The following is a 26,987-nucleotide window of genomic DNA, read 5'->3' as shown; positions in this document are numbered from 1 at the left end:
CCTTCCCTGGAAGTTATCGACATGACCACCTCCCTCAGTTCAGCAGATCTCTGCTCAGCTCTCACCTCCTTAGTCCCCTCCCATCCCTTAGTCCCACCCCCATCACGCTCTAAAACGAGGACCACAGTTATTCTCTGTCCCCTTGTCATGATTCTTACCACTTGCTCTGCTGATCTTGATTTGTCCTACTACCAGAATGTCAGCTCCATGACAACTTGTGGGCTTTTTTAAGCTACCTTGTACCCTTCACCTGCCTCGAGGGAGATTCGTCTATATCTTTTGATGAGATTTGAGAAGTGCTCCACATTTACCGTGTGGCGTACTCACAGATCATCTGTTGGACTCAGTTACTTCTGCATATGACTCATTTCAGCTCTTTTGAGATGATTCTCCATAGATGCCCTACTTCAGAGCACTTTTTTTTTTTCGCTTATACATCTGATTCAGAATTTCTCACTGGTTGTTTGCCTTCCCTAAGCAACCTGTCCCTTCCCCAAGCAACCTGTCCCTTCCCCAACATTTGTCTGAATAAGTGAGGAAGCGTTTAATAAATTGGTATGCAACTCGGCTGATGTCCAAGATGTCACATTTTTCAAAGTTGGTTATATTACCTTTATCAAGGAAGATAAGCCTCCCCTTCAATGAAACATCAGAATAATGCGTTTGCTAGGATTCACAGCCTCTCCCTAGAAATACAAGTGGAGACTGATATAAAATGTAATTCTATTTCTCTTTATCTTTATGGTGGTGGTGGTGGTGGTGGTGTAGTCACTAAGTTATGTCTGACTCTTTTGCGACCCAATGGACTATAGCCCGCCAGGCTCTTCTGTCTATGGGATTTTCCAGGCAAAAATATTGGAAATAGTAGGTTGCCATTTCCCTCTCCAGGGTATCTCCACGACCCAGGGATCGAACCCACATCTCCTTCATTGGCAGGCAGATTCTTTACTGCTGAGCCACCTGGGAAGCCCCTTTATCTTTACACTTATCTTTATAAGACCAGTGTAATGATGTATTCTTAAAATATTCTTTATTTTTGTTAATGCTTAACCTCATGATCCTCTAAAGCATTTCCTAAGACTTATCAACAGTGTATGTAATTACATAAGATTTTTCTTAATAGGGTATGTAATTAAATAACAAAAAAATAGCTATATTCCTGTCTGTGTGGAAGAAGGGGAGGAAAGTGAAATTTTATACCCCCCACCCCACCCCCACTGCTTTTTAAAATTTATTAAACTAAGAAGTTGTCTTCATCACTTAAAAACTCAGTTTAACTTTAAATATGAGAAAAATAAAATTTAACAGGGAAAACAAGTATTGGGGTTTGTGTTCATTTATTTTCTGGTTTAGATTTTAAGTAACTGGAGAGAAGAACGATACCAGGATGACATCAAAGCACGACAGATGATGCATGAGGCGTTGCAACTCCGCCTCAATTTGGTAAGAGACCCTTCTAGCGTCTTTCCTCCATTAAATTTACCTCCATGTGAAAATAACTCCAGCTTTCCACTCCTGCTGTGGTCACAGCCTCCGTTACAAGGTGAAGCCCACTGTTTGCTCTCTTTACTGCTTCCTTGACTCTCAGACCTTCTATTTTCCTTGCCACTGTCCTTCCTGTCTGGTCTGGCTTCTAGACAACAGTAGATATTTTTGGTATCGTCTTGCTTTCTGCATCCCACCCCCAGTGTCTCTCTCTCTCTCTCTTTTCTGTTTGTGCCAAGACTAGGTCATAGGGAAGTACTAACTTGAGGTGAGCATTAGCTTTTACTCTACTTGCTTAAAAACTGTATTAAAATGTTCTTTAAGTCAAAATGTTATCAAACTTTCCATCAAATTGATCATAAAGAGAAATCCCATAGGCAGGTTTTCTAGAAATTTTATATTTCCTTCTCCGGCAGATATTTTTGACTGTTCCTTTTCTCAATGCACAAGACCAGATAAAAGCTACTCTGAAAGATGGCTTGCCTGATGCTTGATATAACTTCCCACTCGTGAATGAGCAGTCCTAAGGGCCAGGCCTTCCACTCATCATTACTTCTGTGTTACTGGCTCTTTCCAGGTGTTGTTATGACAATAGACTTAGATGAAATAGTTAACTGACAACACAAAATTTTTAGATACTGAGTCACTTAGTTTACATCTATTCAGATTTAATTGGATGAAAGTTACATAATGAAACTGAATATCATGAAATTTAGGAACAACAGAGAGCTAATTTTACTAGTGTGTAATTCATGTTGACATGTCTACACTCCATACCTCCTCCTCCTCCTTTTTTTTTTCTCAATGTCCAGTTCCTGTGCTAATGGAACCAAAAAGACTGGCAAATATATAGCTAGTTGACAGAGAAGACAGGATAATCCATAGCTTAGAGCAACTTTAAAGTTTTTAAACCCCTGAAAATGTGGCTGTGTAAAGTGGTGGTAGTAGTCTTTGTGACACTATGCTGATTTTTCCATTGTATTCTTTATGTGCTAGGTCGGAGGAATGTTTGACACAGTGCAGAGGAGCACCCAGTGGACAACAGACTGGGCGCTTCTCCTCCTTCAGATCATTACTTCTGGCACCGTTGACATGCACACTAACAAGTAGGTTCTTATCATTTCACATTGACTTTGCTTCATATATGTATAGTGGAGGCTTTCATATTCTGGCCACAGGTTCTTCCACATCATATACTCTTAGGTTACCATTAACAGTTCTATGCCTTAAATAAAAATGCTCAGTTAGTTAACAGTATCTTGGTTTTGCTTTAAGCTGCAAACCTTTTCTTTCTCCTTCTAGTGAATTATTCACAACAGTTCTTGACATGCTGGGTGTTTTAATCAATGGAACATTGGCCTCTGACCTGTCAAATGCATCCCCAGGGGGATCTGAAGAGAACAAACGCGCATACATGAATTTAGTCAAGAAACTGAAAGTAAGTTTGTGGCCTGCTTAGGAGTTTCTGGATTTGTTATTTAGCGCACGTTATTTTATTACTCCTTAAATCAGACGTTATTTTTTGCGTTTAACTTTGTATCAGGTGATTATTTTGCTGTTTTACCTCAGCTTCTCAGTACCCCAAAGTTAGAAGTATATATAGCTTGAATATTTTTCTTAAAATAACTATACTCATAAAACATATTTAATTTTTTAAGGGACTGTAGAAGTCCATTATCAAATATGTAACCAAAATGCCAACATTAGATTTAGGGTAAATTTCATCTTCCACTGGCAATATGCAGTTGAATATTAAACATTTGCATTGCTATTTCTAAATTCAATTCACTTGCCTAGCCACTAATACAGTTTTTGAAATAAATTATAAACAAACAATGCAGGAAAAAAGTTAATAGATCTGATGACCTTACTAATAAAACAACCAATGATTACCTTGTGGCCTGACTGTGGATTGGAGAACATGTTCCGTGCCGCAGCTCCTGTCTTCGGGTTGCAAATACTACTCTGGGTTTTTGTCATTTCAGCACTGTGATGTTTGTTGTGTAACGAGGGTGCCTTCATATGTGTTCTATTTTCTACTTAAATAGAAGAAATGAAACATATGCATCACTGTAAATGAGAGCTGCCCCCTAGACCCTGTTGAAGGTCAAAGAACATTCCAGCTATAAAAAGGAAATGTTTCGTAGGGGAACTTCCTCCTTGTAAACATTTGCCTTTGTTATAATTTCTATCTCACTTCTGTCTCTCTCACTGTCTCCCTTTTTTAGAAAGAGCTGGGGGACAAGCGGTCAGAAAGCATTGACAAAGTTCGACAGCTGTTACCTTTGCCGAAACAGACATGTGACATCATTACCTGTGAACCTATGGGCTCCTTGATTGACACAAAGGGAAACAAAATTGCTGGATTCGATTCTATAGATAAAAAACAGGCAAGAGTAAATGTTTGTTCCTTATGTATATAAATGCATGCACTTACACTTTCTTGTCTTCCTATAGGGCATATGAAACATCTTAATATTATTGTTTCTTGATTTTTTAAAACATATCCTTGTCATTTAAATGCAGCGGTCTTTGGCATTATCATACAGATAATGATGTTGAAGATCTTCATTTAAATGATTTTCTGAATTTAAATGAATTTTCGAAGCCCATCAAGGGAAAAGTAAGTAGAACCTTGTTTAAAAAAACAAAAAGGAATATGTTTAGTAGATGAAAAAATTTGTATTAATAAAAGTCTCCGTATAGTTTAAAATTAAAATTTAAATGGCTTTAAAATTTAAAGCTGTTTAAAAAGTTTTAAAGTGATAGCACTTTATTTTCTTATCAGCTGAACAGCATTTAATGAACACTTGATTTATATAAGATATTAAATATGGTTCTCTAAAACTTGAGTCAGTCTAAAGCTCTAAAGCTGAGCTCAGTTACTCAGTCATGTCTGACTCTTTGCAACCCAATGGATTGTAGCCCAAGGCTCCTTTGTCCATGGGATTTCCATGGAACAATACTGGAGTATTCCAGGCAAGAAAACTGGATTGGGTAGCCATTTCCTACTCCAGGAGATCTTCCTAACCCAGGGGTTGAACCCACGTCTCCTACATCTTCTGCACTGGCCTGCGCATTCTTTACCACTGCATCACCTGGGAAGCCCAAAACATGAGCAACGCTGTCAGGTATTCTTTGAATGAACATTGAACAACTGTGGGGTTCCAAGATAACGGAGATGAAAGACAGAGCTCCTACCCTTAAGGGAAAGTAGATAGACAATTATTGTGTCATGCTTCCCACATGACACAGTGGTAAAAGAACCTGCCTGCCAATGCAGGAGACACAAAAGATGTGGGTTCGATCCCTGGGTTGGAAAGATCTCCTGGAAAAGGAAATGGAAACCCACTCTAGCGTTCTAGCCTGAAGAATTCCAAGGACAGAGGAGCCTTATGGGCTACAGTCCGGTCCATGGGGTTGCAAAGAGTTGGACACAACTAAACGGCTAACACACACATGTCGTGAGATTTGTGTGTCTTGGTACAGAATGTTAGAGGACGCTGAGAAAGAGCCATCATATTCAGATGAGGGATAGGTAGTCAGAGCAGGATCCTCAGGAAAATTGACACATCATTTTGGTAAGAGTTAGCAGGAGGTAGGCAAAGTGTGGTACAGGCAAAGGGAAGTGTTTATGCAAAGACCTGAGAGACTGTAGCTCACAGGCAAAATGCAACTCATCAGTAAAGTAGAGAGCTTTGAGAGTACTGATACCCACACAGTTGTGGAGAGAGAAGACTAGAGTCAGGCACAGGTTGACCTTGCACCACTGTCCTTTCCAGTGGTGACACATCTGGAACCCATTTGGATACGTGGTCTTGGCACCCAGGAAAGAGCTCTAATGTCAAGACCAGATATTAGGAAACAATCAAAATACAGGTGGTAACTGAGCCGTGGTTTTGGATGAAGCCACCCATGGAAGAGTATGTGTAATTGGGAACAGGAGCATTCACAAGTTATTAAAGATGACTTGAGCAGTTATCTTCAGGGTCACTGTGGAGAAAAATATTTTCTGATTGGTATGGCAGGGAAAGGACCAAGGGATAGCACCAATTGGTGTTAAAAATCAGAAACTTGTAGTTTCAGAAAGAGAATAACATTTCCTCTCCTCAACTTAGTGGAGATAAGCTTGAATTGAAGGATTTTATTTGTACCTGTTGGCACACGTTAATTCTGTAATAATATTACTTAACTACTTAAGAGACTGCCTAATTAAGTACATGAAAGATGATTGTATTGAACCGAGTCCATACGTGTTTGGATTGAAGTAAATTTGAGCCCAATTAGAGGTTGAATGTAATTTGACTCTTAAGTTTTATCTTAAAAACAGTAAATAGATTCCAAAGGTTTTTAGTACAGTAATATCAAATTTTCAGTGATTGGGTTTTTTTGGGGGGGAGGGGGTGCTGGGGGTGGAAAAAGAACCTAAATGGAGAAAATGGCATTTACAGTAAAAATTACTGGGGTGTCTGGTGTCCCAGCCTCAACAGAGTGTCGTGTGTTATAACAGACTGTAGATCTGGACTTACAGGCCTGGAATGTAGCCACTGCCCTCAGTGATCTAGTATCAGCCTGGACTCATTAGTTAACCTGACTGCTGTGTGCTAGAGTTAAGGCCCCCTCGAGCCAGAATGCTCTCTGAATCTGTGTCCTGAGCAAGCCTGGCCTCCATATCAGCAAAAGATCTGAGCACGTGGTCATAGCTCCTTATTTCACCACAGGGTCTCCAAGTCTCCACGAAGCAGAAGGTGTCCCCGTGGGATTTGTTTGAGGGTCAGAAGAACCCGGCTCCTCTGTCCTGGGCCTGGTTCGGGACTGTCCGAGTGGACCGGAAGGTGATCAAGTATGAGGAGCAACATCACCTCCTCCTGTATCACACGCACCCCACGCCCAAGCCCCGGAGTTACTACCTCGAGCCACTGCCCCTGCCTCCCGAAGAGGAAGAGGAAGAGCCCACATCTCCTATCTCTCAGGAACCTGAGAGGAAATCAGCTGAGCTGTCAGATCAGGGAAAAACCGCAACAGATGAAGAGAAGAAGACAAAGGGAAGGAAGCGCAAGACAAAGTCCAGCTCAAGGGTTGATGTGAGTATGGGAAGTAGAGATCGTGGGTGTGTTAGCATCCCACAGAACATTTACTAGTTCCTGAATTACATCCCTAAGAAACATTCTGAAGTGCAGTGTAAGCCTATTTGTAAGTTATCATGAAGGCTCAGATATAATGAACAGAACAGCACACAAACTTTTCACAAATAACAGGGTCATAGTTTCTCATTTTGCCTCTTCTACTTTTCATAACTATGTTTAATTTTATACTTTGCCTGTGAATAATATTTATTTACTATTTCACTGTCTCACAGTTTCTGAAATTTAGAACTTGAATTTTTTGACCTAATAAAATCTCATCCTTGTATGTATTTTTATGAGGCATGTCTAAAATGTTTTTTGTATTTTGAGCAGTTGATATCTGTAGTAAATTAACATAAGAACTGTTTCCTTAGATAGGATCCTATCTAACATATCTTATAAGATGGTTCTGAGGTTTCATCATTTGCTATTTCATCTTACTCTCCTATATATTTCTACTTCTTTACCATATTTTTAGATTTTATAAGAGAGAAAGTGAACATAATTTAAAGCAGTTTTACTTCTTGTTTCCCTGATAGCCTTCCCTATCTAGAATAACGTTTTCTTGAAAACCTCAGAAATCTATGAGATGGTAATTTAGAAATAATTTTATAGAATCAATGTGTAAAATGTCTTATCATTTAAATTTACCTGGAAAATACTCTAGAGGGAATTTGTGATGTTTTTCTATAAAATATAAGAGTTCTTATTGTGCAGTGGAAGAAATATTCACAGTTTGTTGACCTGTCATCATGACTGCTTATTCTTATTGTCCACCTAAGTCAAAACTAAGACATTTTTTCTTAGCTGATAGCTTGGTGATTAGTATTATTCTAGAAATGACCACCCTCCCTTTTGGATCCCCACTTGAATGTCAGTGCCCTCTTCTCATGGAGCCTTTCTATGAATGTGTCTCTATTTTGAAAAAGATGTTTAATAAGATCCAGACTGCCACCTCTGCGAGTCTGGGTCTCTTAACCTGTTTATCCACACGGATAGATTTCTGTTCTTTTCAGATGCTTTAAAAGACATCAAGCCCATCTCCTTCCCCAAGTGAGTCCTGGTCATGTCCTTTTCTCCCACACTTCTCCTGAAGTTGCCTCTTTTCAGTCATATATATTGCAGGGAACTGAGCTTTTATTTTTCCTTCATCCTTCATGACTAGAGAAGGAGGAGCACTGGGGGAAATATTCAGGTGTGATCCTTAGAGTCTCTGCACCTACTCTGAGGAAGAGAAAGCCCTGGACAGGAGGTGTGGTGAAGAGCAGAGGGGACAAGATGGGGGGAGTGGAGTGGGGGGAGTCTGCTTCTTTACAGTGCTTTCTTGAAAGCTGAAGCTAAGACACTGTCTAGGCTGGAGACTAGTTTCAAAGTCCTGTGCGCGTTTCTGGCTAATTCTCATCCAGGTGCAAGATATCAGGGAAACTTTCTGAGATGAAATCGTTGGGAGACTCAGCAACTGAAGATGCGTTTTCTACTCTAGGTGATGGTCAGCATTGGTGTTCTAAATGTACTTCTAGTATTTAAAAAACAGATTTTGGAAAAGATCCTTTTCCATCTTCCCCCACTGTTGTTGTTGTTCAGTTCAGTTGTGTCTGACTCTTTGCGACCCCATGGACTGCAGCATGCCAGGCTTCCCTGTCCTTCACTATCTCCTGGAGTTTGTTCAAACTCATGTCCACTGAGTCGGTGATGCCATCCAACCATTTCATCCTCTGTTGTCCCCTTCTGCTCTTGCCCTCAATCTTTCCCAGCATCAGGGTCTTTTTCAATGAGTTGGCTCTTTGCATCAGGTGGCCAAAGTATTGGAGCTTCAGCATCAGTCCTTCCAATGAATATTCAGGGTGGATTTCCTTCAGGATTGACTGGTTTCATCTCCCCCACTGTAGCCAAGTCCATTTAAGTCGAGCAAGAGTTTTAACTTAAGGGAAATTTTTGAAGAGAATATATTGAGACTCTTACCCTCTGTCTTCCACTCTATCAAAATAACCTTGTCTGCTGGGATAGGAGCTCTCTCAAATAAGGAATTTGCATTAGTCATCTATGTGGTGTGTGGAGTAAGTAACTTTTGTCTTTAACTCTGTGTTGAAGGAGTATCCGCAGAGCAGCGTGTACCGAGTGCCTCCCAACTACTCACCCATCTCCTCCCAGGTGATGCATCACCCACAGTCCACGCTGTGGGGCTACAACCTCATGGGTCAGCCCCAGCAGCCCGGCTTCTTCCTTCAGAATCAGTCTGTCACTCCAGGTAAGTGAGGACAGAGCTAAGTCGGCCGACTCCAAGATGGGAAGTAATAGCTTGGGGTTCTCTTTGCTCTTACAGAATTTGTATATTTCAGGGAGTGAGTGAGTGCTCAGGGGACATTTCTGTAATTCTCTCCACTCAGTTTCTTCCTTCTTCTGAAATAAGGTTTCAGTAACTAGTTTATGTCGCACTTTTGCAATTTTTATCCGTGTTAGAAGGGAATTAACCACTGATGAATGTCTCAGGTGTAACATATAAACCTGATAAAACTTTTGAGCTGTGAAAGTTTCATTCACTGTTATCAGATATAATTCTTATCAACATGTTAAAAGATTAGACAGCATTTCAGTGTCTTTTAAATTGTTTATACCATGTAGGATCTCAGAAATTTGGTGCAGCAAATAGATTTAGATATCAGTAATAAAACCTTCCTAAATCACAGTAAATGTTAGTATTGCTTTGATTTAAGCCCAAATAATCTTTATATCTAGAATACAGATTTTCTAAATTAAAAAAATCTCTTAGTTAGAAATGAAGTTTTTCTCTAAATGAAGGTTTGCCTGTTTTTAGAAAACAATTTCTTTTGAAATTTCAGTCTGCGTTTTGTTAGGATGTGCCACTCTTTTTTTTTTTTGGATGTGCCTCTCTTAACATATAATATGTTTCCTCATTCTGTGTTATATTGTGATTTTTAAAAATTGTGTGTTGAATATTACATTTTGAGGCCTCAGGAAGAAACCCTTTCCTGGAGCTTGCTCAAACTCATGTCCATTGAGTTGGTGATGCCATCCAACCGTCTCATCCTCTCTCATCCCCTTCTCCTCCTCCCCTCAATCTTTCCCAACATCAGGGTCTTTTCCAGTGAGTCAGCTCTTCACATCAGGTGGCCAAAATATTGGAATTTCATCTTTAGCATCAGTCCTTCCAATGAATATTCAGGACTGATTTCCTTTAGGATTGACTGATTTGATCTTCTTGTAGTCGAAGGGACTCTCAAGAGTCCTCTCCAACACCCCAGTTCAAAAGCATCAGTTCTTCAGCCATCAGCTTGCTTTATGGTCCAGCTGTCACATCCATACATGACCACTGGAAAAACCATAGCCTTGACTAGACAGACCTTTGTTGGCAAAGTAATGTCTCTGCTTTTTAATATGCTGTCTAGGTTGGTCATAACTTCTCTTCCAAAGAGCAAGTGTCTTTTAATTTCATGGCTTCAGTCACTACCTGCAGTGATTTTGGAGCCCCGAAAAATAAGTCTCTTACTGTTTGTTTCCATTGTTTCCCATCTATTTGCCATGAGGTGATGGGACCAGATGCCATGATCTTAGGGTTCTGAATGTTGAGTTTTTCACTCTCCTCTTTCATTTTCATCAAGAGGCTTGCTCCCATAAGGGTGATGTCATCTGTGTATCTGAGGTTACTGGTGTTTCTCCCTGCAATCTTGATTCCAGCTTGTGCCTCATCCAGACTGGCTGGGGCCTTAAAAGTAGGTTGTTGGGCGAGTGAATATTGACTACAAAGAGCAAACTTCTGTTGTTGCTCAGTCTCTGAGTTGTGTTGAACTCCTGGTGGCCCCGTGAACTGCAGCATATCAGACTTCCCTGTTACTCGCTATCTCCCAGAGTTTGCTCAGATTCATGTCCATTGTGTCAGTGATACTATCCAGCCATCTCATCTTCTGCTGCCCCGTTCTCCTCCTGCCCTCAGTGTTTCCCAGCACCAAGGTCTTTTCCAGTGAGTTGGCTCTTCACATCAGATGGCCAAAGTATTAGAGCTTCAGCTTCAGCAGCAGTCCTTCCAATGAATATGCAGGGTTGATTTTCTTTAGGATTGACTGGTGTGATCTCCTTGCTAACCAAAGGACTCTCAAGAGCAAACTCTCAAGGCAGTAGTAAGTGTGGAAGTATAACACATGCTCATGCTCTCTTTTGACATTCTCTCCTTACTTCCAAGGTGCTTATGAATTCAAGCAGTTTTAAACTTTTTAGATATTGAAGTCAAACACAAGGACCATCTCTAAATTGAAAATTAATTATTTTATATAGGCACATACCCTTTCCCCTCACCCCAGAACACTATAGAAGGTGTTCATAAGTAGGGAGACTTTAGGTATTAGGTAAGTCTTAATGTTTTATGATGTGTAAGAAAAAAATTTGAGGAAAACAGTTAATTATGGGGATTTTACATTTGTGAATTGATAGATTTTCATAAAGTTATGTATCCTCTGGAGTTGAAGAAGAGTTTATACAATCTGCTTCCATTCATACATTTTTAAAATTTTATTTTTGATTGCACTGGGGCTTTGTTGCTGCCTGGGGGCTTTCTCTAGTTTTGGTGAGTGGGGGTACCCCCTTGTTGTAGAGCATGGGTTCTAGGGCATGCAGACTTCAGCAGTTTTGGCCCATGGACTCAGTGGTCGTGTTGCCTGGGCTTAGTTGTCCTTGGCATGTGGAATCTTCCCCGAAAGAGATGGAGCCCTTGTCCTGTGCGCTGGCAGGTGGATTCCTGACCATTGGAAGTCCATCCGCACATTCTTAAAAATGCAAAAGAGTGCTGTTCACAACACGCACACCCACACGCACACACACACCCACACACCCCTTTAGCAATCTCTTTCTTGTTCCTGTATACACACCAGGATGGTAAAGTTTATAAGGAAACATATGTGAATAATAAACACCATTTGGTTAGAGTTGAGAAAGTTATGTAAGAAAATAGAGCAGAGTTCAGCATATTTGTTCTTATTTCTTTAGGTGATTCAGAGGTATAAGATTATATGAAAGTTAGGAAAATTAAAAGAGAGTAGACCATAGTCTAATCTTGAAAAAGTATGTCTTGCATAAAATGAGTCATTCAACTTTGTATGTATTAGCGTACATTCAGTTCTTGCTTCAGCAAAAGTCACCTTGCCACGTAACTCAAATTGACCTCCAACTTTTTTCCAAATGTTCTTCAGATGCTGTTGAATGACTTCATAAACCATTTTGTTCATTTTGATACTAAGTCTTTAAAAAGTGTAGGCTTGTCCAGTGATCAGTGTTAAAATGTTTGTTTTTATCATACCACGTGCTTTATATAGAAGTTTTCTTCCATACAGTAAAGAATACAAACTCTATGATGAGTTGAGTATTGGCAGCTATTTGAAACCAGCAAATCTCATCATTTTTTTCCCTCTTAAAGGCATTTGACAGATTATGTATGCAAATGTGTTAAGGTTTCCGTTTGCTTGTTTTAGCCTCACTATAATCGTCGTTTCTTATTTATTTTAATTATGCACTTCAAAAAAGATGTGTTTTGTCTTTGGAGTCGTGGTATTTGAAGTTTCCAAGCATTTCAAGTTTGTGAAGTATTGTCATGCCTCTCTACCACAAAACAGGCATTTTTATTTTGCTGTGTTAAAAAAAACTTAAATACCATGAACATCAAAAGGGTCTCTCTGCCTGGCTTAGCACACTTGACAAAATACACCACAAAAGGCAACATGTCTTGTGAAAGTAACATGTTCCCGGGCTTCCCGGGTGGTGCTAGTGGTAAAGGACCTGCCTGCCAGTGCAGTAGATGTAAGAGACGTGGGTTCAGTCCCTGGGTCAGGAAGATGCCCTGGAGGAGGGTATGGCAGCCCACTCCAGTATTCTTGCCTGGAGGATCCCATGGACAGAGGAGCCTTTTGGGCTATAGTCCATAGGATCACAGAGTCAGCCGTGACTGAAGCGACTGAGCACAGCATAACACTACATGTTCTTGGGGGCCTCACGTAATTTAAAACCCGCATGATTCTGAAATTGTACCAAGGATTCTGGATCTCGGATGTTTCACTTTACCAAGCAAAATGGGCCCTCTGATGTCATTCAGATAGTATCATTCACTGGACATTGCCCTCCCCATTGTCTGGAATTTATGCAATTCATAACTGATCTTTCAAATTTGTAGAGGGTGGGGCAGTACTCTACTTCCCAGTGGGCTCCTAAAAGGAGGCTCAGAAGGTGAGATTTCTGTGTTTTGATAAAATCAGGAAGAGTTGCATCCACATGCGCAGAAAACCCTTCCTTCTGATTGCTTTTGTAGGTGGCTCCCGGTTGGACCCTGCTGGCTCCTTCGTCCCCACCAACACCAAGCAAGCTCTGTCCAACATGCTGCAGCGGCGCTCGGGGGCCATGATGCAGCCGCCCTCTCTGCACGCCATCACATCGCAGCAGCAGTTGATACAGATGAAGCTTCTGCAGCAGCAGCAGCAACAGCGGCTTCTCAGGCAAGCCCAGACGCGGCCTTTCCAACAGGTTTGTCCAGATCAGCAGTGTCTCCCACATTTCATTAGTTCCTCTAGCAAGGAATGGGTGTGGGCCTGTGACTGATTCTTCCTGTGCGGGCATCCCTGAGTACCTGTGTGAGTGCACGTATCTCTCTCTTGTACAGGTTTATACATACTTCTCCCCTCCTTGTATTTTACCATTATCATCGATCAAAAAAGAACTTGAAATGTCTTAAGTTGGTTAAAAGTATGCCTGAAAACAAAAAGAAGAGCTAATGATTTTCTGATCACTTACAAGCGGCAAGACTTTTATGCTTGAGATGACCTTATCTGAGCCCTCACTCCCTGTTACAATTATCGTCATACTCTGTGCTCCTTTGAGCTATGCTTAAATGATTTATTCATTATTTGCTGTATTACTTTGAGGTTGTATCTCTGAAACACTGGTGTTCCTTAGGCTTTCTCCTACAGTGCCCTGCATTGCCCTGACTCTGGCTTTATACTTCTGGCTATATACCTCACCAAAATCTATAGAAGGCAAAGAGTAGACTACAAGTAACAGTCAGGATATGGATATCTTTAATTATTGATTTGTATTATTTCTATTTTTATGCCCTATAAAAATAGAACTAATCTTTATTTTTTTCCTAATTTTTTTTAATGTTCGGGATAATAGTGATTGTTTAATAAAGCATTGGTGGAAGTCACACAAAACTTCGTACAGACTCAAACTACAAATCTGCACAAATACATTAAAGCCAAAAGAAGAAAGTGAGAATATGACTTTTTCTTTTGGTTTCTGTATTCATTTTGTGTTTTCCAAGTTTTCTTAGGAAAATTGCACTTTGATGATGCTAATGATAGCTGCTAACAGCAAGAGAGCACTTACTATTTGTCAAAACACTTGTACGCATTTCACTTTCATGTACTGATTATCTTAGCTCTCACAGCAGTCCTAGGAGTAAGGCACTTTATGATCCATAAAGGCAGTAGCCAATCTACAAGTGCATCCTGCTCTAAGAACAACCACAGGTTTTCAAATTAGCAAGGAATTCCAGTGCTTTTAGAAACAGTCTTTGTATTTGGAGTAACTTTCTAAACGTACCTCCATTATACAACTTACAGCAAGCATGTCCACGTTCAGTCCACTTAGTGATTTGGGGGATGGGAGTGGTAGGGTTAGGTGTGCAATCTTAACAGAGATCCATTAAAAAAAAAAAAAAATTTTTTTTTTTAACCCTTGTTTTAAGAAGGACAGGAAAGAGCAATCTAGTTTGAACCACACAAGAATGTAAACAGCAGTCACAGTATGCTTATCTCCCCCGACCTCCCAGGGAGGTCTGATTGTTCAGATTTCCTGGGTATTAGGAAAGATGGGCCCAAGTTGTTTCTTATACAGAAATGATGAGAATTTGATGAAAATATTTTAAAAGCCTTGGTTTTTCTCTAAACAACAAGTTTGGAGTCATTCAAAACCTCAGTGGGATTTTAGCTCTTTCTGAGGATAGTTACACCACTGTTTCCAATCCTCAAGGAGAAAAAATTTACTAGAAGCTAAATAATCACTCCACTAGAATGAATTCATCTCCCTTTTAAAGTAATAGAAGCCTAAGTAAAATTTACCTTACATTAAGTATGTCTTTTTCTTATCTACTTTTCTATCACAAAGTGTTATTTGACTTACTAATAGGCAACTTTCAGACTGTTACTGGCGAGTTCAGTTTTGAATTTCTCTTAAGTGGTTCTTAACACTGGGGAGCAGCTTGCCAGCCTGGTTATAGGTGAAACGTCTGTCCTCAGAAATTCACTTCCTGATATTAGCCATGAGAAGCAGTTTCCCCTGAAGCAAAAGACTTTTATTAAAAGGGAATTCAATAGAAAAATCTTCATGTATTCAAAAATGTCTTTGCATGTTTGGAGGTAGATTTATGACCTAAAATGTCCCTATAGGACCCCATCATTCACACCACTCAAAAATACCTGTTACTCTATTCTTTTATGGGCTTCTCAGGTGGTGCTAGAGGTAAAAAAACAATCCAGCTGCCAATGCAAGAGACTGAAGACGCACGGGTTCGATCCCTGGGTCTGAAAAATCCCCTGGAGAAGGAAATGGCAACCCACTCTATTATTCTTGCCTGGAGAATCCCATGGACAGAGGAGCCTGGCAGGCTACAGTCCATAGGGTCGCACAGAGTCGACACAACTGAAGCGACTTAGCGTGGCCTTCTTTTATACCATCTAAGGTTGTACAGCTTATACTACTAGGAATTCACTGATAATTTGTTAACTGATTCCTCTGTAGTAATTTGATCACAGCTTAGATTTTTCTTTTTTCTTTTTCCCCTTGAGAAATCAGGAGTTCTTTCTTCAAGTGGTAAAAGCTCAACTGCACAACAGTGATTGTACTGGCATACCTTGTTTAGTTGTGTTTTGCTTTGTTGTACTGCAGAGATATTGCACTGACTACAAAGTGAAGGTTTGTAGTAAGTACAGATTGACAGCCCTGCATTGAACAAGTCTCAGGACTGTTTTTCCAACAGCATTTGCTCACTTTGTGTCTCTCTGTTACATTTTAGTAGTTCTTACAATATTTCAACCTTTATTATTATTATATTTGTTATTGTGATCTGTGATCAGTGTTCTGTGTTATTTCTCTGACTCTCTGAAGGCTCAGATGGTTACAATTTTTTAGCAATAAAGTATTTCTTAATTAAAACATTTTTAAAAGACACAATACTATTGCTCACTTACTAGATTATGGTGTGGTTTATTTTTTAAATTTTTATTAATTTAATTTTGGCTGCTCTGGGTTTTCATTGCTGCACCTGGGCCTTCTCTTGCTGTAGCAAGCAGGGGCTACTCTTCAAGTTGTGGTCCTTGAGCTTCTCTTGTTGCAGAGCCAGGGCCCGAGAATGTGCCAGCTTCAGTAGCTGTGGCTCACGGGATTAGCTGCCCTGCGGCATGTGGTATCTTCCTGGACCAGGGATCGAACCCGCATCCCCTGCATTGGCAAGCGGATTCTTCACCATGGGACCGCCAGGGAAGTCCTACAGTATAGTTTAAATATAACCTTTAGATGCACAGGAAAATAAAAAAATTCAGATGACTCACTTTATCCAGGGGATCTTCCCAACCCGGGGACTGAACCCACATCTCTTGGGTCTCCGGCATTGGCAGGCTGGTTTTTTACCACCAGCGCCACATGCGGGGCCCTACTTTATTACAGCATTCGCTTCATTGCTGTGATCTAAAACCAAACCCACAGTATCTCCAAGGTATGCCTGTATGATAGTCACCTCTACTCCTCTCCTATGTTCTTTTTTAACAGAAGCAGGCTTTTTTTTTTTCCTACCTCATCATTCTGTAAGTGTTGGTTAATCAAGAGAAATAGTATTCTTTAAAGAAAGAGGAATGTGTACATGATGCAGACACAGGGTGGAGTGGTCCTCCACAGAGCAGATGAGATTGTATGTAGCATTTATAGCATGCCTGCACCAAGGAGGTTCTGAGGGAAATGTTAGCGCCTTTTCTTTCTCCCAGTAGATCATGGATTAATATACATAGATGCTAGCTAAATATGGTATTGTGGCAGAAAACAAATTGTCTTGTAATCTTTAAAAACTCAAGGTAGAATTATATGGAATATAAGTGATATTGATACATTGTTTTCATATTTTATTCTTGATGCAATTAGCTGTTTTCTAGTAAGTGCTGACCTATGTGCTTTATAGTAAGAAAAGTTGATTCTGATTTTGGCAGCAGCATTTTCCCAAGTTAAATGCATACATAAAATGTGATTCTCTCTAGCTGTTTAAAACTTGTTTTTTTTTCTTTCTCAGTTTTTGGCTTCTTTCAGAGAAGATGAAATAGGTATCATTTTCCTCCTTATCTTGCCAATTTCCTAATTACAGATACCCAATTTTTTAAATGTAACAAGCTTGATGGAGAATTTCAAATTATCTTAGCTTTCAAAATTGATCTTGCTATTGTGACAGATCCTTTTAAAGACTAACCTGTTCCTCCAAACCCTGGATGTGACTGCTCCTTCGGCTGTTTGTACAGTGACACCCTACCACCCACCTGCTAGCTGACCCTCTCTTCTTAGCTCAAGCATTGGGTTTTTATAATACTTTGTATCATTTCATTTACTGAGCAGAGGGTAGAAATCTATGAGATGTTTATTGAATGAATTCATGTTTTGAGCAGCTATTTCCAGAACCCTGAAACAAATGTTTATTTATGTTGACTGTGCTGAGTCTTTGTTGCTGCAAGCAGGCTTTCTCCATTTGCAGTGAGCGGAGGCTGCTCTCTCGTTGCAGTGCACTGGCTTCTCACTGCAGTGGCCGCTCCTGTTGCAGAGCACAGGCTTTCGGGAGAGACTTAGGGACTTAGTAGCTGTGGCGTACTGGCTTATGACGTGTGGGATCTTTCTGGACCAAGGATCGAACCCATGTCTCATATGTTGGCAGGTAGATTCTTAACCACTGGACCACCAGGGAATCCCAACCCTGAGCATCTTTAGCAACCTTAATCCCTAGCAATGTGATTTTTATCCACAAATTCATCTTGTAGCACTTCCTTTGAGTGCTTCCAGAAACTCTTCCCAACAGTGACCTCTGCTACACTTGTTTTGAAAACATAGATGGGCAGAGAAGGCCTAAGCTCTTGAGTTCGAGATATGTCTCAGACCTGGCAGAGTCATCCCAGCCTCTTTCCATCTAATGGAGAGAGTTGATGTGTAATGGAATCTCTAGCCTTAGATGGTGCATGGGGAAAACTAGAGTCCCATATAAAGTAACTGATTCTGCTTCAGAGGCTGAATATATCAGCTTCAGTTGGTCATGCAGTTTTCTGTTATGAACCATCTTACATTTCCTCAGGATTATATTAATAGTGTTGTATATTAACACTAGTGCTAGAAAAATGGTGCTAAATATACAATAGCATGGATATTGTATCAAATTATTTGATGTAATGACTTATTATAATCAAGTGTATTTTCTTATGGCTTTAGTGCATATTGACATGCATAAAGATGTTTTGGTGAGGAAACTTGTTTTTATTTTTCCCAGTTACAGTCTTCATCCAGAAAAGTAAAAATGCTCTCCCTCCATTCCTTACTCAGTGTCCCTTATTGAAATGGGACCCAGTGTCATGATTTTTGTCATCTTTCTGCTCCAGAGTCTCATCTATAAAATGGAGCTAATGTGATACTTACTTCATCAGCTTCTTGTGAAATTAAAGATTTAACATGTGTAACAGCCCTTAGAATAGTGGCTACCTTATAGTGTGTTCTCAAAAAATATTAGCTGCCATACTTCATGTTACTGTTTTATTAGTATTATTTTATGGTTGTATTATTTCAAAGGACATCCTTGCCCCATAAAAATGATCTTTATTTTCTTAAATATGTTGAAGGGCTAAAAATAAATGTACATCCAATGCTTTACTTGCATAAGTACATTCATTGTCCTATTATGACTGGTACTTAGTGGACACCAGTAGAAGAGACCAAGAAAAAGAAACATTGTTTAGTTTTCCTAATAGTCATTTTGGCTTCTTGGAGCATTATGTTTTTACCATCTAAATTCTGTGATATAAATGAGAACGATGATTCCAGTTTGACTATTAAAAGTATCATTGTTGTATTTTATTTCCCACATATCCCATGAGAATTATTGTAAAATATATAATTTTGTTTATAATAATGCCAAATGCTGCTTAAATTGTTTTCCAGTTACCTTTTTATTATTTCTCATATTTTTCTTCTGATAGGAGATACCTTCCTTCCCTGCCCCCACCATATCAACCTTCTAGGGAAGGGGGTTTTGAAGGGAATTTTAAGCTTTGACACAGGAAGAGGACCTAATTTTCTACCTTGATTTATGATATCACTTAATCCTGATTTCTCCTTTTCAGTGTACACAATCATCTTGTGTTCTTTGGAATAATACTAGAGAGTTTGAGAGTCCAGTGAAAGATAGACAAAAGATATGTTTATCTTAATTTGATTGAGCAGATTTGGAAGAAAGCAATTCACTGCTGGCTATAAGTAATGACTCCTAAGGATATTCATGACATTAAAGAGGAGGATTTCTGCCAGGCAAAAATGATGTGCTCAGTTATAGCATATGGTTACTTGGATATCCTGAAGTTGGCACTTGGTTTGCTTGTTCTCATGTTGGCATTGGATAAGAACTGAAGAGTGCTGTGCCTTACAGAAAGTCTTATCATCCGCCCCTGCCAGCAAGCATGGCTGGGTTCAGAGAAGGCTTGGAGACCCTCCCAGAAACTGTGTGGAGGAGAGAGGGCTTTAACAGGCCCCCACACCAGCACAGCACTTTCTGCAGGGAGTCCGGGTCGCCAGCAAGGGGATGGGGCTCCCCGCAATAATGGCAACTGACACCCTTCTAAGGTTTTAATGGAAGAATACTCAGTGAGTCAGAGCCTTCTAGAGTTGTTAGTGCCTTGGCAGAAGTGACCCTGTAACATCCTGAAAACAGGCCTCTCGGATTGAGAGACCCCATTTAAGTTAAGCAGCATCCTTTTTGTCTGGTAACTGATTTCCCTTATGGATGTGGTATCACCTTGGTGTATGTTTCCTTCCTCTGATCTTTCACTCCTCCTTACTCTCTAGCAGTGTCTCTCAAACATACAAGGTTAGATAATAATAGAGCAAACACTTGTACACTTACCACCTAATTTTATTAAATAATAATGTTTTGCCACATTTGCTCTAGTTTTTTTTTATAACATAAATACGATAGACATGGATGAGGCCCCTGGTCTCCGTCATTTCCTTTCTTTCCTGTAAAGAGGTAATCATTATCATGAATTTGTGGTTTTCTTTCTTATCAATGTTTTTATATTTTTGCTACTTATTTTTGCATCCATTGATACAAACATTATAAAATATCACCTTCAGATTTCAAACTTTATGTGATCGCCTCACATTGGTATTATTGTATTGTTTGGTATCTTTTTAATGTTGGCTAATTTTGAATTATATCTTCTTTGTTATACTTACTTGATTTTATTTGCTTGTCTGCTTAGGTGCTATTTCATTATGAGTGTTAACATTTATCCATTCTGTTAATGATCACTTATGTTATTTCCAATTTTTTGTTACTGTTAACCATGCTACAGTAAACATTTTTGTACACTTCTTCTGTTTGTGCAGAGTTTTAGGGTATGTATGTGGAAGTAGAAGTGGAGATTTAATTTCCAAAGTGGTGGTGATTCCCATCAGTTATAAATGAGTGTTTTACTTTCTCCACATCTTCACTAAATAATTTTCTCAGTCAGAGCTGGTGAAATGATATTGTATTATGACATTTTAATTTGCACTTTCTGATTACTTGTGAGGTTAGGCATGTTTTATAACTCTACTAGCTACTTTAATTTTCCCTTCTGCAATTTACCAGATTGTATAATTTGAACATATTTCAAAATAATCTGGTTCTTATTTGGTAAAGGTATGCAGATCAGTCTTATTAAAACAAATCTTGAGTTTTGACAAGAATCTTTCATGCACTTACTCAGAGACTATTATTTTTATACATCTCAGTGACAAAAATGAGCTTAAGAGAACAAAACCCAATAAATATGCCCTAACACCTATCACTTTGTTCCTTGGGTGGAAACTGTCCAGGAAAGTGGATGCTCTGCTTATTACTTAATAGCTGGTATTTCTCTATTTACTTGGATGATGAGGAAGGTGCCCATGTCATTTGCTGAAATTATGATTGTGCAAATATAGTGATCCTGTAGATAGTGTACACAGCTTGATTTTTATGAATGAAGTGAAGATGGGATAAGGGTCGAGAAATGAACCACTCATACAAAGGTGATAGAGTTGGATATAAGACAAATGAATAGATACAATGAATTACGTACTTAGCCCTAAAATGGTGAGAATAGATATTATTTGCTTCGGAAATTCCTCCTGTTATTTCTAGTTCTTATTATAGTAAACTGCTTTTTTTTTTTTCAATTAAGGTTGTGAATTTTTTATGTCCTCGCTATTTCTAAACCTCAGTGAAAAGAAAAACTTTAATATCTCAAACAAAATGTCACTTAGAATCCATTTATAAAAATGATTAAGCAAGGAAATCATTGACTTGAAAAAGAGGAATTTTTTCCCCCCAGCATGGAGTTTCCTTTTTGTTAATAAATTAGATTCCTTGTTAGCATGTAAACACTAGGGGCACTGTAAATAGTTTTTGTCTATTTTGGTTGATTGAATGTGTGGTTAAAGTGATGATCTGTTTTCATTTGCATTTACTGGCAATGGAGCAATCTAATGACCTCCTCCAATAATACATGACTTGTTCACTTAATGTCTCGTCTGTTTCATGTAACCCAAATGTCCTGAGCTCTTCTCCCCTGATTCTGGGCTGGGAAAGTCTCAGGCATTCTTTGGCTTACACTGGGGGGCCCAGCATCCTTTTGTTTTGGGAAGTTATCTGGTTCTGATCACTTCTCTACTTCCTGTCTGTCCCCATTTAACCTCCAGGTTGTGGTATTATTCCATTTTGTGACTGTTGTCATATTTGTGTCCCAGCCTATGGTGGTATTGTTTGGCATATAAATTAATATAACCTATCTTAGGGCCTGGGGTTTTAAGTCTCGACTCCCTGAAAATTGTTTTAAGATGAACTGATTCTTATGTGTTTTGGCTACCCACATCATTAGGCTAAAAAATCTTATCTGTATTGTCTGCCGTTTTCTTGCTGTCCCCTTTCTGTAGGACTTCTGTAACTCTGCTGTCTCCCTTCTGGAAGACTTTGACAACATAATGGTAACACCCCTGCTGTCATTCCTTATACTTTCTTTTCTTTCTTTCTTTTTTTTAAATTAAGTAAACATTTATAGCATTACTTTTGAACATCAAAATGAGAAGCAGGTTATTCCTCTATAGCTGGTAATAATTATAGTCTTCATTTCACTGTTACTCACTTGGTTTATGTTTGAGACCGTTACACAAAATCATGAATGCATTGCCCATGTTCACTTCAACAGAATTTATTTCTGGAAGTTGGCCCCTTTGATTGCCTCGTGCTTCCCATCATATATGTGTATGGTGTAGAAACCAGTGAACGTTTGTGGCCTGGGCTTGGGAACATAGGCGAGTTCGTGCACCATCATCTCAGTCCCACTTTCAAACCCATCTATTCCCGAGCTCTTGCTTCTCTCTGTGGTAACTCACATCATTAGTGGAGGAACGCATGGCATGCTGACTCATAGGCCAATGCAAGATAATGAAAACTGTGGTTATGACAATGCCCTACTCATCACATCCCACTCACTGGTTCTTCCTAAATTCTCAACAGAACCCATCATCTCTGTTTTCTTTCCGGTATGGAGAAGATTATTTTTTTTTATTTTTTATTTTTTGAGCATAGGTCTTGTGCATGCATGTCACAAGACCTCATCTCTACCTACCGCTTTGCCTGGGCTAGCTAAGAATGCATGTTTTGCATTAAATTACTTATAGGTTTCTATATCAGGTAGCCAACCCACAACATAAACCCAAGAAGCACTAGAATAAAACAGAGCACACATCTCAGATGTGAATGTAAGTCAACTTGTTTCACTATGAATTTAATGGGTAACATTTTCTGTACATTGGTGAAAATATCCTTAACTGCAAATACAACTTTGACAATATTTAGGTGATGAAATACTGCTACGTAGGCAATTTCATTAACTGTTCTTTAGGCAAAGGAAAGTTTGCAGGCTTTTCTGAAAACAATTTTTCTATCAGTTTTTCCTGACATTTGTAGTGTACAGAGAGCAAGCAAAGTTACTGTTTAGAAACTTGAATTAAACTATCAAATTTTAAAATACCTTGCATATAGTTTATGTTTGCTGTAATTATTGTTCAGATGATAATGTAATTTAAACAATATAATTTGCATTTATCATTGATTTTACTTTTTAAAAAATAGACGAAATATTTTATTCATCAAGTATTTAAAGTTAAAGGGTTATATATAACCTACATATTCACTCAGATAAATGGAAACGTGTTTATATATCTTTGCTATCATTTCACCATTCTTATCTTTCTTTAATAGTTTCCAATATTAGAAATTTAATGAATGCATATATTCGACTAATCAATATGCTTTAGTCATCATTTATGAGCACATCAACAGTTGTTTATTGTTATTGAGGTTTATTATTGAAGTGTGTTTATTTCAAAATGAACCTGTTTGTGCCTGTAGTTAATGTTACTGTTAATTGATTACCAACTGAGTTATATTTGATGTGAAAGCTTTATGAAAAAATCAAGCACAATGGTCAGCAAGACCTCTTTTAATTAAAGAATTTTCTGTATATCTTTGTCTGCAATCAAAATATACCCATGTAATGTGATGCCAAAACTTTTAGTTCACACCATTTGTTGTTTAACCTTGGACGCCATTACTCAGGACCTTCCAAACAAGTAGTTTGAAACATTACCCACTGGTTCTCACTGGGTGACCTTTATTAGTATTCCTAAATCAGCATTTTCAGAAACACAAAACAGCATTTTCAGAGTCACAAAATCTGGCTGTGGTTTTCAGGTACAACACTTCTCTCTTCTCACAGCCCTTAAATGGTATTGGCAAGTTACTAAATAGGAATTTGAAAATATCATTACTAGTGAATTAAGTGGAGAGAAGTTTCCTGATCCTGAAGTGCTGCTGATTGTAATGCTTACTGTCTGCTAATTGGAGTCATAACCAATTCTCTTTTAGAAAGAGAGCCTCACATTTTCTCAGTTGACTCAGAGAGTGAACTAATGAAAAGAAGAAGACCCAGAAGATTGAAAATTGTCTTTGAGGATGATTTATCAAAAATTTTAAACCTACTGCATTCATTCATTTCCAGTCATGCAGGAGGTTTTCAGTCTGTCTGTCTGAGCTCAGATACTCTCTTGTCTAATTAAAAATAAAGCAGTAAGAGAGAGACTTATTTTTATAAAGGCCAGGAAGAAGAGTCATTATTGAACAGCACAGCTTCTTAAAAAGTTTTTAGGAAGTGGAAATTTTAGAAAATAAAATAGATTGCTATTTCTTTTCCAGAACCAAACCTAAAGCAAAGTGTTTAAAAACAAACATGGTAGGAATTTACCTTGTAGGAATTTACAAGGTAAATTTATCTTGTGGGAATTTACCCTGGGTCTCAGGGTAGAGATGGGTTCATGCAGCTGTCAGAATTGCCCAGTTAACTGTTTCTTACTCCCTTGGCACTTGTAAATTGGGTACCTGAGCCAGGGCAGCTGAAGCCAGACCACAGTGTGGCCCCTGGCTAGATACAAATGCTTTATCAGAAACCAGCCTCCTGAACTGCCCTTTATACTCAGCCTCCTGAACTGCCCTTTATACTCACAAAATGAGAGGGCAGTTGAGCTACTCTCTAGGTACTAATAAAACGAAAGAAGAAACCATTAGAATGACAGATGCTAAGAATTGAATTGAAAAGTGAGTTTTTAAAACAAAAGCTGATATTCAAAAACACGGGGCACTTGAAAGCACTTGGTAAACTAATTTATCCTGAGATATAAATCTCAATTTACCTCTGGATCTCTTCTTTAGCAGATAAACTCAATTAAATCTTAGATTTCCTCAATAGATATTTATTGAGCACTTACTATATGCCAGATACAGTGCTAGGAACTGATTTTGCTTTAATGAAATAAAGCCTAGATAGTTTTCCAAAAATAGCAGATAAATAGGTTACATGTGAAAAGGTGACCCTAAGTCATGATTTGCCAGGAGTGGTCTCTGCCCTGTTCCCCTGGCCTGTCCCAGTTTGGATGATACGTTATGTAGTCCCTTCTTGAATGCAGCAAAACCATCCGATTTGGAGGATTGGTCCTCATTCAGCATCTTTTAAGTTAAACTCCAAGAGATAGTGAAGGACAGGGAAGCCTGGCGTGCTGCAGTCTGGGGGTCTCAAAGAGTCAGACACAGCTGAGCAGCTGAACAACAACCAAAACAACAAACGTTACTACAGAACTTCTTGGTCATCTATTCTTTACTCAACAGATTGAATATCTCTACAAATTGAAATAATTTGTTCCTGGCATTATTCTGGGAAAAACCAGATAACAGCAGGAAGTCATTTCAGTTTGGAAAAAGAGGGATATTTTTCGTTCAGGGCAAATGGGACTATAAAGCCCTTAGGGATTTGTGATTTGCTCAGGGAGACTGTTGAATGTTAGAGCCCTTACCTCCTGTACTTAAGGAGTGAGTTGGGCAAAAAATAGCATTGGGAAGAAACACAGTCTATTTATAAATAAGCAGTTTACCTTTGGATTAAAAGTGGTTCACTGAAGAATGCATGAATTATATAAATTTTTTTACCCCTTCTTGCTTTGTTTTCAAAGTTATAATGCTTTTTCTTGAATGTTAATTTTGTGATTTTAAGAATGGAAATAGTTTACAATACATATTTCTTAAATTTCCACAGTCTCAACTATTTGTCAATAAAAGTATGTTGCCCAGTAACTCAGATACTTACCCTATTAGTGTTTTGGTCCTTCTGTCCCCCCACATATAAGTCAGTTTCTTTTTATAAGATTCTTTAGGAAGCAAAGGAAGAGTGAAGAGCTAGAAAAGATCTGTAGATCTTAACCTTGTTTACCTCCAAGCCAAAAAAGGGCATGGGTATTTTAGACCACTTAGGGATCTCAAGGTTCTAACTCACACAAATAATTCATTGTTCTTGTGTAAAAAGGATAATTTACATATGTTGTCTCCACCAAGAAGCACAGCAGTATGTTTCAGGGACTTGGGATGATGCTGTCAGCAAGCACAGATTCGAGAAGTGTCATGTAAAGATCTGGTTGATTTAATGACTCCCTGACTTAGTGTTTGGAGGATTGAGCGCTACTTGGATAGGTCAGGGCGATCCTTGTATGCTCTGGATGGCCACACTGCCCTGACATGTGCTGTCCTAGAGGGAGCTTGGGGTATTTTTCTGTGGAAGCAGTGACAGATTTTTTTTCTTGGGCTCCAGAATCACTGCAGGCGGAGACGGCAGTCATGAAATTAAAAGATGCTTGCTCCTTGGAAGGAAAGTTGTTACAGACCTCGACAGCATATTATAAAGCAGAGACATCACTTTGCCGACAAAGGTCTATCTAGCCCAAGCTGTGGTTTTTCTAGTAGTCATGTATGGATGTGAGAGTTGGACCATAAAGAAGGTTGAATGCCGAAGAGTTGATGATTTTGAATTGTGGTGCTGGAGGAGACTCTTGAGAGTTCCTTGGACAGAAAAGAGATCAAACCAGTCAATCCTAAAGGAAATCAACCTTGAATATTCACTGGCTGACTGATGCTGAAGCTTAAGCTCCAATACTTTGGCCAGCTGATGCGAAGAGCTGACTCATTGGAAAAGACCTTGATGCTGGGAAACACTGAGGGTAGGAGGAGATGGAGGCAGCAGAGGATGAGATGATTGGATGGCATCACTGATATAATGGACATGAGTTTGAGCAAACTCATGACAGTGAAAGACAAGGAAGCCTGGCGTGCTGCAGTTCATGGTATCGCAAAAGTCAGACGCGACTTAGCGACTGAACAACAAGCAAATAGAGATATAATTACACTTAGTAAATTAATCAGCTAGAATCTCAGAGTATCATCATGGTACCCTACACTGGAATGTTACATTCTTGTTGAAGCTACTATATATAGATATCATAGTAGATACATTCAGAAATTTATGTTTGGTCCATGTATGTGTGGTCAGTCACCTTAGGAGAGGCCAAAGTTTCTTAACTGCTCTCAAGTGATTTTATATGTGGGGATCAGAGAAAAATGCTTCACCATCTGATGTATGCATTCATTTCAGAATCTTACTAACAAGTCTTAATAAAGGATATCCT

General features: G+C 39.0%; 1 protein-coding gene across 1 annotated transcript in view; it reads left to right on the top strand.

Annotated features, from left to right (window-relative positions):
* Positions 1–26,987, top strand: part of MED12L (mediator complex subunit 12L) — a 354,867-nt gene that overhangs the window by 309,693 nt on the left and 18,187 nt on the right. Inside the window, exons 32-38 of the mRNA XM_052636382.1 lie at positions 1,354–1,443; positions 2,482–2,591; positions 2,788–2,923; positions 3,714–3,875; positions 6,207–6,569; positions 8,703–8,859; positions 12,922–13,133. Coding sequence (XP_052492342.1) covers positions 1,354–1,443; positions 2,482–2,591; positions 2,788–2,923; positions 3,714–3,875; positions 6,207–6,569; positions 8,703–8,859; positions 12,922–13,133 — 1,230 coding nt within the window. The remainder of the gene's footprint in view (positions 1–1,353; positions 1,444–2,481; positions 2,592–2,787; positions 2,924–3,713; positions 3,876–6,206; positions 6,570–8,702; positions 8,860–12,921; positions 13,134–26,987) is intronic.

The sequence above is a fragment of the Budorcas taxicolor genome, chromosome 1 (assembly GCF_023091745.1).
Source record: "Budorcas taxicolor isolate Tak-1 chromosome 1, Takin1.1, whole genome shotgun sequence".
Lineage (NCBI taxonomy): Eukaryota > Metazoa > Chordata > Mammalia > Artiodactyla > Bovidae > Budorcas > Budorcas taxicolor.
The sequence above is the reverse complement of the archived record's forward strand: the minus strand, read 5'-3'. Positions and strand labels throughout refer to the sequence as shown.